The 16,433-nt window shown below is 41.4% G+C and overlaps 1 protein-coding gene across 3 annotated transcripts in view; it reads left to right on the forward strand.

The window, feature by feature from the left end:
• Positions 1-512: 512 nt before the first annotated feature.
• LOC107392143 (unconventional myosin-X) overlaps positions 513-16,433 on the forward strand; it is a 54,887-nt gene continuing 38,966 nt past the window's right edge. For all 3 annotated transcript variants that reach the window (XM_015969752.3, XM_015969753.3, XM_015969754.3), the window contains exons 1-2: positions 513-923; positions 12,607-12,705. In XM_015969752.3, the coding sequence (XP_015825238.3) occupies positions 903-923; positions 12,607-12,705 (120 nt within the window). In that variant the 5' untranslated portion in view covers positions 513-902. The remainder of the gene's footprint in view (positions 924-12,606; positions 12,706-16,433) is intronic.

The raw sequence follows: 16,433 nt of genomic DNA on the forward strand, positions 1-16,433 counted from the left end.
TGACACGAATCTTTGATTTTAATGAATGAATGAATATCCAATATGAGAGAGCAACATGCTTTTGAAGGTTACTTGTGGTTTGCAAAAAATCATTATTATCATATTAATCCTAAAAAAATACAGGTCAAGGAATAAATGCACACGTTAGTTCTGATTATGAAAAAACCCAAAGGAGCTACCAGTAAATTGTATCTAGAATAACAAACTCATTTTATTGACAATATACAATCAAAAGCAATAAAACAACGCAATTTGTGGAAAGAATAGACTTTTCTTATTGTTCTTCATCTGCACCAGCTGTTTGATTTGTTTTTATTTGACTTTTTATTTAAAATTATCCTGGCTGGGTTTTCTGATGACCCAGTGATAAAAAAAACCCACAAAAGCATAAGATGTGCGTCTGCCTCATGGGTGTATTTTGTTTTGTTGGAGGCGGTGACTGCACCGCCTTGTCGGTGTGTGCGGTGTTCAGCATTAAGCGCACCCAAACCACGGACCGGTCCTCTCATCCCAACTCCTCACATCCTCACACACACCTAAGTACACACACAACCAATTTCATACACACACACACTCATATACTAGCGCTACTGAGTTAGGCAGACCCAGAAAACCGGTCCGGTTCTATAAACGCTCCCCGGACGGATCCCCGACGAGGACATTTTTAATATCTAATCACTTGGATTTTTTCTCTGTAAATGTATCTGCGCTCTAGTGTGATCCGTTATTTTGTAAATGCCATATAACCTCGTTGAATGGGAATCAGAAAGGCGTCAGCGGCTCTCCTCCCATCCAGACCAGCACGTGCGTCTTTTCCCTGCTGAAATTTGCGCACCGGAGACCGGACCCGGTGTCAGCACTCAGCCGGGCCGGGCGCGCGTCGTCTGGGAGGAGTAGTCGGGATGGATTCTTTTTTCACAGAGGTAAGCCAAGGTTGTCGCTGAAATCGCGCTAAACATAAATAGTCAGGCGTAGGCGTAATAATCTGGGTTTAGCGCATTTTCCTCCTTCCCGGATGCGCTTTGGATATACCTTCTGATTCATGTCGGGTGCTTTTGTCAGGTGTTGATTTATCGCAGTCGACTGGAAGCGCCAGTGACGAAACCGCAGGAAACAGGCTATCCGCGAATCAATTAGAATAACAGCCTGTGTATTAACTGCCATTGCAGAGCATCGCTGCAGAAAATCTGGTCAAAGGAGGGCTGATACAGGCTTTTGCCCCCAGAAGGCTTTCGGATTAAAGCCAATCTGTGAAGGGAGGCTATGCAGCGTTGATCTGCAGCAGTCCTGCAAAATGCAACGCGGTGCATGGAGCCTTTTCTGTCATTTTTATTTTGAATGGAAATGGGATTGGGAGTGGATCCATGGGCCCATTCCAGGAGGGTGTGGAAGGATTATCAGAAGCAGGAGGGGGCTAAAATAGCACCTGGTATGAATAGAATAACAGGCCCTTAATTCAGATGCAGCTGGGAAAGAAACTCATTTCTTGCATCAACATGATAAGAAAACACTGTTTGATATCTAGAACATTCATCATATGTGGTCAACCCCTCCAGAGATGCTTCCAACTTCATTCTTCCACCTAATTCTAACAGACAGAGAAACCCTTGGTGCCAGTTTCTGTCCCACCCCCACCCCCTCCCATTTTAGGTTAACCTGATATGGGTTTAAATGCCTCTTATATTGGCAGTGATGTCATTCCATTTATCAGTGTGTGAGTGGTTGTGCAGCTGGGTCCACAGAGGTCACCGCTCTCTTTTTTTATCTGTCTAGTAGGCATAACATGACTGACCATCAGAAGCCGCTTGGTCAGCTAAATGCAACAGCTATCTCTCCTCCTTCATTTCCCGTCAGCCTGTCTGTAATTTCATTGATCTCTGCATTGATTTGCAGACCACCATGCTGCCCCAAACAGCTCACAATGAAAGCTTTTGTTAGATCTAAAAATGCAGTGAGTTATTGAGTTACACTGTTTAGGCGTGCAGCCATGCACATACGACACACATGGCTTTACTAGGAGATGACCATCCATAGCATCTCTCAGTCAAACACTGCTGCATTCCTCAATTTGTCATGCTAGTCTCCTAAACCTGCAAGAGCAAACAGTTGACTCTACTCTGTGTCGTTCTCTCAACCCAGTCAGAAAACGTGATATCTGATTGGTCAGCCGAGTGATGAATGTCAGGTGGCATTAGACCACTGTAAAACCCCTGCATGTTAGTGGTGGAATAAAGCAGCTGTAGTGATAATAAATGCTGCAGACATGCAGAAAACAAAATTTAGCCATAAAGTTTAACAGAAGGAGCAGACTTGATAATATAAATCAAGAAGGATTTGCCTATATTGACATATTTTCATGTTTTATCATAAAGGATTGTTTCCGCCTGGACCATTTTAGATGTGACACACACTAAGCCAGGCTAACATGACTGGCTGTTACCAGGTTTTAATGACAAAATCAAAATGAAATTATCTTAACACTGACAAAGGCAATCACAACTATAAAAGTGACCAGCATTATTAGCGCCGGTTAGCATAAAGCTGCTAAACAGTCTGTTTGTATTATTCAGTAACTTGTAAAGTAGAGAAGGTGTTTTAAATTAACTGCGATAAAATTGTGATATGATATTTTCCCACTGTGATCTTTGTGTTCTGTTTCAAGTTACAGGAAGCTTCATAAGTGCCAACACGTTCAGGGGTTTTAGTTGTGGCTTGATCTAAAATCTAACTGGGTTTTGTGGAAAGTTCTTTATAAAGATGGAAAAAGAAATGAAAACATATAATTATGCAGACAAAACCAATTCATCAGTCATCAAATAGTTAAATAGTAGAATGATAAATCAGCTATTAGATAATAGTTTTTTTTTTTAGAAAAGACATTAATTAAACATAATTAAGAAGAAGCTATTTTTTATTCTAAAAACATCCCTGAGTTTATGCAGACTGGGTTAACATTCAGGTTTATGTGTACCTGAACAGCATGGACAGTATGTAGTCTCAGGAGGAGATTTCACATGTGTATGGGCTATTATAGTATTGTTTACATGTAAGCAGTGATGCATTTTTGTATTTACATTTGCATACATTACATCACATTTTCCACCTAGGTTATACAGCTTTAGGTTTCTTTAGTTGCAGCAAATAAGAGCTAATTTAGCAGAGCTTGTGTTCATGCATGCTAGATGTCATGTAGCGTGCTACATGCAGAGCATTCTGCAGAAATCTGGTTCACTGGAGGGAAGCGAACAGTCACTGGAGATGTGTGACCTATATTTGGAAACTCCTAACACATTTGTTCAGCTCAGGATCCGCATCAGCTCTCGCTCTCCTCCTCCTCTTCCTCTCCTCTGATGCTCTTTCTCTCCTCGCGGCCACGTTCTCCATCTCCCACAATCAAACATCCAACCAACCACGTTCATCGCTGCTCCTCCCCCCAGCTCTCTGTTCTTTCTTCTTTAAATTATCCAATTTTTTACCTTTTTGTTTGTTACAGCCTGGTAGCAGTTTGTCACACATAGTGCATCTCTCAGAATCTTGATTTATCAAACAGCATTAAAAGAATTTGGCAGGGATATTAATGTTTAATTAACAGGCTGAATAAAACAACAAAAAAAGCATTTTTAACATTCTGCATCACTTTTAATTTGGCCATTTGTTGTAAAGTTTTAATCACGACTTCTGCAACATGAGCCTCCTTTAAAAATATTGCAACAGCAATAAAAACACAGATTATTAATGATAAATTATATGATTATTTAGGTCAAGGATAATGTGCTAATCTGAGTTTATGAATTGATTTAACTTCCATCTGATGCAGTAGGTTGCAGGGATAGACACACAGGTTGTCTCACTGCCCAGTCTATGAGGTCACATCTATATAATCCTCAGATCGTCCAGTATTTTCAATGTAATCCCTTTTATTGGCCTGTGATACAAAACAGCGATCATAAATTATGGTAGTGAATAGAGTGTGTGCTTAAGAAAATACTGCTGTTTCTTAGTTGTTTCTACTTTCTCTGTAGTTTCAGATTATATGACCAGAATATGTGGGGGTTTAAAAGAGATTGCAACAAATCCTTTACTTCATTTAAAGGTTTTGTGAGAATTAACAATGATTAAAGGATTAAATCTGTGTGGTCTAATCCTTTTAATTAAACTAATTCTTTTAATCTAATCATTTATAGTTACAGACTTATTTAACTGGCTCATACATGAAAAGCAACAAAAATAAAACAGTGTTCAACTCCAACTCCCAGCATCCATCAGTGCCTGGAGGAGAAAGGCTGTTTCCATGGTGTTGCTGTGGATTCTTGTTGCCATGGTGATGTTGTGGGAGTGTGTGGCTGTATGTTGACAAAGATGGGAAAGAGAATGGAAATGAGCAAAACTTGAAAGATGGAAACAAAACCACGGGCGAAACGTGCTAACAGTTGGTTGATGTTTGTTTTTAGTTCAGGTGCTGATGAAGCAGGGATGTGGTTGTGCCTTTTACAGATTCCTCTCTGTGAGTTCGTAAACCAGATAAAACGTCACCACTAATCAAAATAAGCAAACAAAAATGGCCCCAGCGCCACATTTCACATATGTTTTATTTGTGATACATTTTCACGTCGTTAATGATGATGATCACACACAACGTCAAAACTCTGTTGTCTATTTTTTTCCTGTTTATGCATCAAATGACTCTCTCTTGCATACTTCACATGAATCAAAAACTTTGTGTCCCTGCCTGAAAAAAATCTATTATATTGACTTTTCTGTAGCGCTGACAAGTGACTTCCTGACTTAACATAACGACGCCGTGCTCTTTAACAGATTTCTATGAGATCGGTGGCTGTTCCTCAGCAGAAGGTGCAGAGGGTTTTGGCTCATCAAATGCAGCGATGTTCGGTGATCCTGCAGCCAGATGCATTTGGCGTTAAAACACTTTAGCAGCCATGCAGAAGCATCAGCGCTAATTACTGCGGTTCCTCTGCACTTCCAAGTGCTGCAAATGTAAATACTGTAGACTGTGTCGTCAGAGTAAATCAATAAAAGATCTAAAAGCAGAGGAAGCAAGCTTTACTAAATGGGACATTATGCAGTTTTCACATGCAGAAATCAACCATGACTTATTTAAAACTGGTGGCTGTTTAAAAATATCTTAGCATCAATTACATTTTCATATTAATAGAGCATTTTTGCCTTGTGTAAGTGTTAAATAATGGTGATGGAACACGATAGTTATAATATAAGTGGTCTATTGTCAAAGATTGTTAAATAATTGAATCTAAAACATATTTATACAATATTCATGTGTGACTTTAGGTGTGTTTGTATGCCCCCAGATGTTTGTTTTGAACCTACAGTGTTACCATAACCTCTTTCTGTGACAAATGTGACTTATATACAGCCAGGTGACCTCCGCCCACCCACGCTCACACACACAAGCAGATGTTGCTGCCCTTCCAGCTGCTGTAATCTGCTTACATCCTCCCTGTCCTGATTGTATTATCACCTTTAATGGAAGATTGCTGACACAGTTTAGGTCTCTGACAAAGACTGGGCTGCATCGGCAGGAAGGATCAGGGAGCTTCATCGTGATTAATTCTGGAAAAAAATCAACATTTATACAGCTTTTACCTTCCATACATTACTCCCTATAAAAAGCTGTTTTTTAGTACCTTGAGCAGCTTGTTGATAGTTAGATGACCCAAAAATACAGCAAATACAAATATTCAAATCAAACATTGAAGAGCCAACGATCTTTATTAACATTTGATGTGCTTCATCACCTCCGTCTTTTCTCCAGCAATGGAACTAGCTCCCTTAAAGTGGAGGTTCACTGAGAGATGAACAAAAGTTAATCTCTTTGAAATACAGAGTTTCTCATGCAGGTTGAACACTTAAAATAATCTTCATCCCCTATTTCCTGCCTTAACCCTCAAAAGAGACATAGATTAGGGTCACACAGATCTACGTCATTAATGGACTCTCCCACCTTGGCTCGCGACCAGGGAAGGCTGTGTTGATTTAGATACCAAGAGAGAGCAGAGCGTGTTTACACTAATAGAAGGTAGCCATTAGCGTTAGCAACTCCACATGGCAGAACACGTTCGGGTTTGTGCTATCTGTGGAGATAAACAACCACGCTTCATTTTTTCACCCAAGGAAGAAGAGTGAACGGAGGCAGCAGAAGAGTCACGTTGCTATTAGCCAATCAGAGGGGATGTTTGCATATCATGAATATTAATGAGTAAGACTTTAAATCTAGCTGAAAACAACCACAGCAGTATTGATTTAAAAAAACGGGTGTGTGCCCTCTTTATGGGCCGCAGTAGCTCAGGAGGTTTAGCGGGTTGTCTGGTTTTAGAGGGCTGCAGGAACAATCTGCTGCTGTTGTGTCCTTGGGCAAGACACTTAACCGACGTTGCCTGCCTGTGGTGGTCTGAGGGACCGGTGGCGCCTGCTTGGGAGCTGTTCCTCTGTTGCTGTGTGAATGAATGAATGAATGAATGAATGAATGAATGAATGAATGAATGAATGAATGAATGAATGAATGAATGATTGGCTATAGTGTAAAGTGCTTTGGAGTCCTCTCATTCTGAACGGCGCTGTACAAACGCGGGTCATTTATCATTTAAGTAAACATTTGTCTCCTTTATCTTGTTTAGATTCAAGAAATAATTTATTGATGTTTCAAAGTTCAAACTAGTTTTCAGAACTCAGACCCACTTCTGCTACATATAAAAGTATTAGATGTCTAAAAGCCGTGGTTTTAGTGTCTGTAAAGCCCAATGCATCAACTCTAACTCTGTACTTAATAGAAGGGCTGCTGTCCACCCTGCCTCCCAGATTGAAAAATCAGGACATCTTCCTGTATTCATGTATTAATGTAAGAAACTAAACAAATTAAGAAAATGTGTGGAAGAACAGAGATGACATATTTCGTCTGACCTTTAGTCTCTGGAGCTCCAGGACTAATGAAATGAGTTCCATTAGCTGATGAGCTTTCATCTTCATTTCATTCGTTCTCTCTCTTTCTGTCACCTCCTCTTCTCTTAACCCACACCTCTCCACAGCTGCTTTAGTAAACCTCACACTCTAAAGTTAACCAGATCCTTGCACACACTGTGTGGTTCATGTTCATCAGCGTTTGTTGGGGTGTGACTAAAAACACGGTCCTTCATCAAGAACCATCTCCGGGGCAGTGCCTCCACCAAATGGCACGTGCATCCATGTAATTACTCGAGCAGAAACAAGGCCTTTATCGCTCACACAGCTGTTCAAGCGACTGGGATCAACGCTCTCTTTTGTGTTCTCGGTAATGAGAGATTATTAGATGGGCAGGGTTTTTTATTAATACGCCTTTATTTTTATTCACCACATGAACAACCCTTTAGGTTTCCTGCTCTGTAAGGAGGCTTTGATGCATGGAGGAAATGGTCTGAATTAATACAAATATGTGTGAAAATTGTTTACTATGAGCTCCAACGAGGTATCGCATTGCTGCTTTAGGTATTTTACTAAGTGTGTATCAAGTTATTATTTAAAAACGTTGCTGTCTGTGCATCTTGGCCACGTTTATCCTCTCATGTGTGACAAACCTACTTTTAAAAATCAGTTTAAACCTAATGTGGTACTGAGTAAGGCTAAGTGCTTTTCACAAACAAGATTATATTTGGATTTATTCAACAAATCTTCTAAATAGCTTCAGCCTGATTTATGGCCCGGGTCCTGTACATGGCCTGTTTTGTGTCTCAAACGTTTCCAATCATCCAGATTGAACAGAAGAGAACACTATTACTGCTCTAAGTTAACAGCTTAATGCTGATGAAGATATGTCGTTTATTGTTCCGTTTAACCTTTAGTTTCCACAAAGAAAATCAGTGGATAGCTTCTTCCGAGGCTCTTTTGGGTGGAGGTCAGAGGTCGTGTTGGAGGCAGTAAAGGTTGGTTGATGTTTAATGGAGCTTGAAAATAAGGTGATGGATGAAGCGGGAGGCTCCTCGTCTTCTCGCATTTCAAAGAGAGAATGACTGGAAATTTTAGTTGTAGGTTTGAGTTCTCAGAAAAGGATGAAAGTTTGTTGATATTCATGGCCGTCTCTGTCCGTCTGAGAGTGTAATCAAAGGGAGGAGAAGAAAAGGGCATAGCTGTAATGCTGGTGGGTCATTTATTACTTTGTCTCCCCTTATAATAATAATAATGCTGCATTGAACTTATATAGCACTTTTCAAGACCCCCAAAGACGCTTTCACACACTCTCACATTCACACGCTGCTAGTGATGGTAAGCTACTTGTAGCCACAGCCGCCCTGGGGAGGTTTGACAGAGGCGAGGCTGCCATTTGGCACCGTCAGCCCCTCTGACCACCAATGATTTAACCAGAGATGACACGGTGATATGTGACCAGCTTCCCTTCAAAGTTTACAGAAACAGAAATGAACTCCAGTTTTTCTTTTAATATAAGATGTATTATGCCATTTTTTCAGTAGTGGTCTCTAGTATAAATGAATGTCTTATGAGTTGGGCTCTAGGGAAAAAAAGCTTTGGCGCTCCTGTTTCAGGAACTAGAAATGAACCAGAGGAGTGGGAAACAGATAACAGCAGCATTCAGATTCTTATTTCCTGATATTTGGACATTTTGCATCTGACTGGGCAACAACAACACAACTCTACCACTGACTCTGTTTGCTTTGCATCAATGACATTCTTTTACCCCCATAAATAACTCAAGCCTGAAGGAGTTCTGCCATGTTGTTGAGTTGTTAATGTTAACAGTTAGCTTCTGCTAGCGAAGATGTGCTCTGCTTTCTCCTGGTGGTTAAAATCAACAAAGTCACGAGCCAAGATGGCTGAATCCATTAATGCACATTTTTGGTGTGATGTAGATTTGAGTGGCTTTTCTAATGTGAGTGTTTCCCCATCTATTTTCTATCGGCGGCTAATGCACGACACAGGGGTAGAAGACTATTTGCACGTTTAGCCTGCATGTTACTGATCATGTTAAAAATGAAGAAGTAAAAAACAGTTTCTCAAAGAACTCGGTCTTTAAATATTGGTGTTTATATCAAGAGGCTGACTCATTGATGCCAACTGAACAACATTAGAGGTTAAGTCTGGGTCAGAGGTCATTAAAACAGGAAGTTAGTGATCTACTGCTGAATTGTGAGCATTACAGGGCCTCAGGCGGTGCCTTAACTGTGCTGGGATCTGACAGATGGGCCAGAATTAAAAACAAGGTGGGTCAGTTAGCTGCAGAGAGAGATAGAAAAGATGTAGAGGAGAGACACAGTTAACGTAGACGATCTTTAAATAAAACCAAGCTTTGCATTTTGCAAAATGCTTGCATCTAAACATCCATTTTTTCTTTGAGCTTAATCATATCTGTGCATATTCAGAGTTCACCCAGAGGATGCTTTGTGCTTCGTGGCCTGAGGCAGGACTGGCTTTGTTTGTCAGTCAAATGACTAAGTGAAGGCGAAAAAAGAGCCTTGAAAACTGGAACAGAAAATCTAAAAGTTAATGTTTGCCAGGGCGATGCTTGGAGTGTGGGACCATCTGCTCCAAAAACATTTCATTCCTGTTCACTTCCCTTTGAAGCACACATCTGTTGTCCCATGGAGGCTTTTAAGACTTTTTTCCTTGTTAAGGTTCACAGAAATATTAATGCATTATTCAAGATGTTAGTACAGCACCACTAAAATAACATGGACCAGCGTTTATGAACTGTGGCTAAAAATAAACACCCAGGAATTGATGGCAGTAGGCATGTGATCAGTGAATATACAACATGGGGCCTATTTCACCCTAATCAATCAATCTCATTGGCTCACAGCGGAGCCACACTTGGTTGACCATTCAATATGAACACAAATGTGTGCATTAAGATATTCCTTGGCTATGACGTGATTACCAAATGTTTTAGCATTAGTAAATTATTTCTAAAGTGTAACACAAACCTGAGCAGCACATATTCAGTTCTGCTCTGAAATAAGCCACAGCCCCCTACACCCCCCTCTCAGGAGTCTTAGGTCAGAGGTCAGCAACTTTCTCAAAGGGATCCATTGTCTGTGATCTCTTGACAACTGGAGAGTCATAGAGGAGCACACTTCCGCTGACCCTGAATGATGAACACTTAGATCAGACTCTTTGAATGTTGTTTTAGCAGATGTAGCCACCTAGAGTCCTCTGGTACTCGGTGTATACAGAAAATTTAAACAAAAGGTTTTCTTGTAGCAAAGCTAAGCATTCTGGGATATGGTAGAGCATACACACCTCAGAAGCCAGCCACAAATGAGCTAAGGGCTAAAATGGTGGAAATACGAGGTATTACCTCACCGATACTTGGACAGAAGTGAAATCTTCCTGTTGTTTCATTGTGTGGCACCTAGGGCACAGCACCCTAAGAATCGCTTAGCCTTTAACCCCCGTAGGCCCATTCACTCAACAAGTTCAAAAGTGGTGTGGTTCCAATCTCCAAGTTTTATTTACAAAATAAAAGAAAAAAATCAATTATTCTCTTAAGTCACGAGATTTCAACAAAATTAACCACAGTTGGATCTTACCAGGTTGGTTAACAAACTAAAGGGGAGCCGTGGGCTTTCCACCACCACCAGGACACCCGGGAAACACTACACACCGAAGACAAAAACACCAAATCCCATCACCACGGCAAACAACACACCACACCAGGGGAGGGGAAGAGCACCAACCACTGCCACTGGGAACAGCGGAAGTCCTTTGAGTGGAGGAGTGTTGTCGTCCACCTTAGTACCCAGCGCTAATGGCCCACTTGGTTGTCTGCCTGCCAACCCACTCTCAGTTGTTTGGGTTTCGGCCACAGCAGAGCTCCTTTCTGTCCCATATCTCCCGCAGATCAATGTGGTTAGCTTGCAGTCCATCAGACATCCCAGCGCCATCCCAACCTGTCACTCCGACTCTGTTGGCCCAGTATGCGCTCCCACCAATAGCTCCATGAGCGTTGTCCCAAGCTGACTGCTCCTCAGTTGTAGCCCCTCCTAATGTGCTATTTGAAGCGGACTGAGAAGGCCCAAGCTCCGCCACCCCCCTCAGCTTGAGGTAGGGAGGGAGTGGACACCTCATGCTGATGAAATGGCAGCAATAACTGGTTTTCGATTCCCAACCCTATTCAGTTGACATTTAAATGATTGCAGTGATGGCACTTGGCTAACATCCATCGACACATTGTTCCAGAGCATCAGAGCCATCACAGAGAAGGCCCGATCACCCATTTGTGGACCACATTTGGGTTTCCTTAGAATTTGGATGGCCCTGTTGCTTTGCTGTGACATAATTGCCCTTAAAATGTGGCCTTGGAAGAGCACAACCCCTGAATTTGAAATTAACCAATAACTCAGTCTGTTTTGTATATATTGAGATGTTGTCAGAGCTGAGAGTTATTCATAACATCTCTGAGTAGTGAATGATAGCTATTCAAGTAATGCTTGGGTTTTTTCTTTGAACATCTTTGTTACGTTCGATCTGTGTTGATTTTCTGATTCCATTTTTAGTTTTCTTCGCACAGAGAAGTAAGGCTTGTTTTTACCCTCACTGACAGTTTGGCTACTACTGTGCCTATGTCAGAGCATTGCCGATGTTGGTGGCATTACTACCGTCTCTGTTTATCTATGGGCAGCAGAGGACAATGTTGCCCTCCACTCTACTACTCTCCGTGCCATTCTTGTTGATCACTGTGTCTCATGAATGGTCCAGCGTGTACACTCTTTCGTCCCTGTTCATAGTCCTGGGTCCATGTCTCCTAATTTTATGGCTGATTTTTTGTTCTACACTCTGCCTCTTGTTTGGCTGCTCCTGAGTGTCTTCAACTTGTTTCCTTCTCACAGTCCTTTTTATGTTTTATTTTTCACATGTTGAGTTTGCATCCTGTTTCTCCCATGTAGGATTAATTGCATAGTTTGCATGTTATTTTGTATATGACTCCACAGTTTTACTCTGATGATATCTTGTCTTATGGGTATATAAGTCTTTTTATAACTGTGGTTTTGTTGGTGTGTTTGTTGGTTGTGTTTTGTCATCGCTGTCCTTATTTCCTCTGTAATGGATGGGTTATTACTGGCTTTGATCAGTTTTCTGGTTCTTTGTTCCAGTTCGTCTTTTCTTTTTGTTGTTGCTTGTTGGTTTCCCTTTTTATTGCCCGTGTCGGGTATCCACAGGTTTTGTATGTGTTGGTCTTCTTGTCTGCGGTCATGTTCTTCTGTTATTAGTTTTGCTCGGAGATATAATGTTCTGATTAGTGACATTTTATGTATGATAGGATGTTCTGATGTCCATAATAAATAGTTTTCTGTGTGTGCTGGTTTCCTGTATGTGGTTATGTGAAGGTCCTGTGTCTCTGTCACGGCTTTTTTCATGTCCATGAATATTATGCTGCCTTCTTTTTCTTCACACATAAATTTTATGTTGTTCAGGTGTTCTGTTAGTATCTGTGTAGTATTATTTGGAATAATTCCTAATATGTCATCCACGTATAATTTCCATAACCTAATTTAGCCGTTTGGGAATATTTTTTACATAAATAGATTGGATTTGTTCTGGTTGCATATCGTAACCTCTGTGTTCGTGTGTCTTTGTACAAATTAGGGAGCTCGTGTTTGGGTCAGAGAGAAGGAGCAGCTACTTCCCGCTACTGTCAACTCCTGTGGAGATGGAACGCTCGTGGTCACAACCGACTATGGAGAGGTAATAAACACACACTCCATGTGCTCTTACTGAGACCTGTGCTAATTTGAACTGTGTAAGTTAGATATACAAAGTCCAAGAGTTTTAAATGTGAGCTAAATGGCAAGGCAGCTTTATTTATTTAAGCGCCTCGTGATTTTTATCTTGAGAGGTGCTATAGAAATGACACTTTCTTCTTCTTCTTCTTCTTCTTCTTCTTCTTCTATTATATAGTACAGTTCATATGTTACACCCCTGAAAACAGGGGGAAAAGAATCACGAGAGTGATTATGACTTGCGTCTCTCATACAGCTGTTTATTGCAGTCAAAATGAACAGAAACATCTCACATTCTGTACTGCTAGATGTCACATGGTGGAAGAAAACACTAACTAATAAACCGAAATATTAAAAGGCTTACTGTACATATATACTGGAGCAGGTTTCCTGACAAAATGGCTGACAACAGCGGCGTTTTTAGCTCCTGCCATTGTCCTACCGGCCATTACGCAGTACAAAATCGAGGCTCAAAACCGCCATGTATATGTGCACAAAACTGTAATATAATACTTCTAACGCTTACAAACAATGGAGAATTACCTCGTAAATATCTTAACAGTATACACATTGGGAATATATCAACCTTTAACCACTTTTACCTGAAAACAGGGGGAAAAGAATCACGAGAGTGTTTATGACTTGCGTCTCTCATACAGCCGTTTATTGCAGTGAGGAGAACGCGCGAAAATCCCCTAGTGGAGAATAGAGACACTACCAATCGATTCCAGAAAAGGCTTATTAGCCGATCACTGATGTATAGATTGCAGTTCTCTTAACTAACATGCAAACCATCAATATAACATGACAAATAATAACCTCTTAACCATTTTCTTGCCATATTTACATTATTTCTGTTCTTATATCAACTGATATGAATTAGTATCAAGTGAACAGTTTTATATGCAGCAGTCCTTCTACCTGTCACACATACACATGCAATTCAATGTTCTTTACATTAGCGAGAATAGCACAGACGTTAAAATAACCTGACAGCACACTTAAAAGACTCAAATTAAATACACAAATTAATTTCAGATTTAAGAAAGGCTGAGCAGTTACAGTGCAGAAGGTGCAGTATAAGAAACAGTCATTCAAAGGCTGATGAAAACACAAAAGTTTTCAATTTTGATTTAAAAGTTACTAGAGTTCGGAACCATTTGAGGTCACATGGAAGCTGATTCCATCTGTGTGCAGCATAGTAGCCAAAATCAGCTTCACCCTGTTTGGTTCTGACCCGGAGTTCTACCAGTTGACTGTTTCCTAAAAACCTCAGAGCCCTGCCTGGTGTCGTTACAGGAAGGAGATCCAACATGTATTTTGGTCTCATGCCATTGAGTGGTTTAGAAACTAGTAGAAGCAGAAGCCAGAGATTTAAGAACAGGAGTGATGTGCTCGGTGCTCTGGGTTCTTGTTAAGACACCGGCAGCTGCATTCTGAAGAAACTGCAGTTGCTTCACAGCTTTCATTGGAAGAGCAGTCAAAAGACCATTGCAATAGTCTAGCTTGCTGGAGATGGACACATGAATGAGATTAATGTACAACTGTTTTGATTTTATGACAGGAAAGAAGGATGTGTCTATATATGATGTAGAGACGAAAGTTCTAAATTTTAAATAGTCTAAATGGGACAGAAATTGCAGTCAAATAAAAATCATTGGATTTAAAACAAGTGAGGTGCCGAGTCTGAGCTGATGTCATGCACTGTCTTCCGAATCAGATAAATGTCAGATACTACTGAGGAGGTTCATCCTTTCCTGCACTGATCAATACAAACTCCTGGTCATGATGCTCTACATTCCTGCCCCAGTTTCCTTTCTCCTCCTGCTTCACCCTCATACATATTCAAAATTAATCTCTGACTCACTTTCAGCCTTCAGAGGAGAACTGGAATTGATAAAAAAAACATTACAGGAAACAAAAACGCTGCACCCGTCATTTAACTCCACATCTCCAACCAAAATATTGTGATTTTGAATAAATATATTATTCTGAAACATGTCTGTGCTCTTCTAATCTGTAATAAAGACAATGTTTATATTTTAATCTGGATTTAACATGTTTGAGACACATGTTCTAGTTGGCAGTATTAAAAAAAACCAATAACAAACGTAGCTTTCATGAATGTGGATTTATAAAGTCTCAATCCTCCCTTTATTCCCCTACCCCTGATATGCAGTTAAATCTTGTTTTTGTGGATTTTCAGCAAACGGCCGTCCAAATTCTGCTCCAAAAGCCTTCGCTTTAGCCTCTACGATGGTGACACAACAAGGTCAGACAGGCATTTCCAAAAATAGAGGTTCTAGTAGCAAGCATTCTTGTTGCTTTGGATTACGACCAGTCTACCATCCCAACCACCCCCCACCCCTCCAGCTATGCCTACATCCTCTCTCTCTGCTAGTCAATGTTTCACTGTTCTGCAGGGATGGTGAATATTTGATAGGGAACCAGCAGCAGAATGGAAGTGTTTGTACAGGTTAGTTTCAGGATTTCACACCCCGTCTCATTATTACTAGTCTGGCAAGCCATCCTATATATGTGAATATATAGGATAGATATAGGTTATCTCTGTCAACAACATTTCACTCCATTTACTCTGCATGAGCCAGGCTTCTGGATTACGAAATATTAACTAACAGTTGGCTTTTCGATTGTCCTTCAAAGTGTGTACTCCTAGTTGCATGGCCGTCAGTCCTAAAAATCACAAAGTTCACAAAAATAAACAATCAATGATGAATGAGGGATACACAACAATACAACAGGAGTAAGCTATCACTGCATCAACTTGATGAAGAAATATTAAATCAACGTTGTTTTACAGAAAAAAATCACACGATAATAAATCACAGTGCATTTAGTGCCAACCACAGCCTTAAGACGTGTTGAACGTGCCCAAGACCATACTTATGTGAGCACCTGTGTGTGTACACGCGCTTGTATATGTAAGGTTTCTCTATAGGAGGGTCCAATAGAGAGTGTTAGGGGCAACAGATCTGCCCTCCAATGATGTGTAGGAGATGGAGGGAGCTCCAAGTCCCAGAGATCCAGGAGCTGCCCCAGAACACAGGGACCCCAAGGAGATTGCGACCAGAAAAGCCCCCGCCCCCCTCGAAAGGCGCAGAGGATTGCCCCGGGAGGCCACAACCAGCAGCCTGCAGAGCCCCAGGAGATATCAGCGGCAAGCCCACAGGCCCACCTGCAGCCTCCCACCCCCTAGCCGGCCGAGTGCGGGACCCAGCAACCCAGGACCCAGGAGCGACCACCCCCACCAGGGACCCAGCAGAGCCCAGGGACCCAGATCCGACCAGGCAGCCACGGGGATTGATCAGGCAGACACCAAAAATCTTAAACCCCATGACCCGGGAGCCACAAACACAGGCAGACCAAGGCACCACACTCCACACCAGGTGTGGCGGGGGGAGGGAGATGAAGATGTATAGCATCAAAAGATGTCCCAGGAGAAGGGAGGAGTCAAAGGCCCCACCTGACATATACAGTCATACACAAACACAATCACACACTCCCTCCCTCATGCTCACACATACACATACAACCAAAGACTTACAAAAATGCACGCCGGACATCCACTCATGCTCCCCATACACACCCTTTTCACTCTGGTCCCGGAACTGCTGCACAAGGGGTACAACCATTACCGGTTCCCAGAGTTCGACCCTTTCTGCTGGGGTGCTG

This window comes from Nothobranchius furzeri, chromosome 18, assembly GCF_043380555.1.
Source record: "Nothobranchius furzeri strain GRZ-AD chromosome 18, NfurGRZ-RIMD1, whole genome shotgun sequence".
Classification (NCBI taxonomy): domain Eukaryota; kingdom Metazoa; phylum Chordata; class Actinopteri; order Cyprinodontiformes; family Nothobranchiidae; genus Nothobranchius; species Nothobranchius furzeri.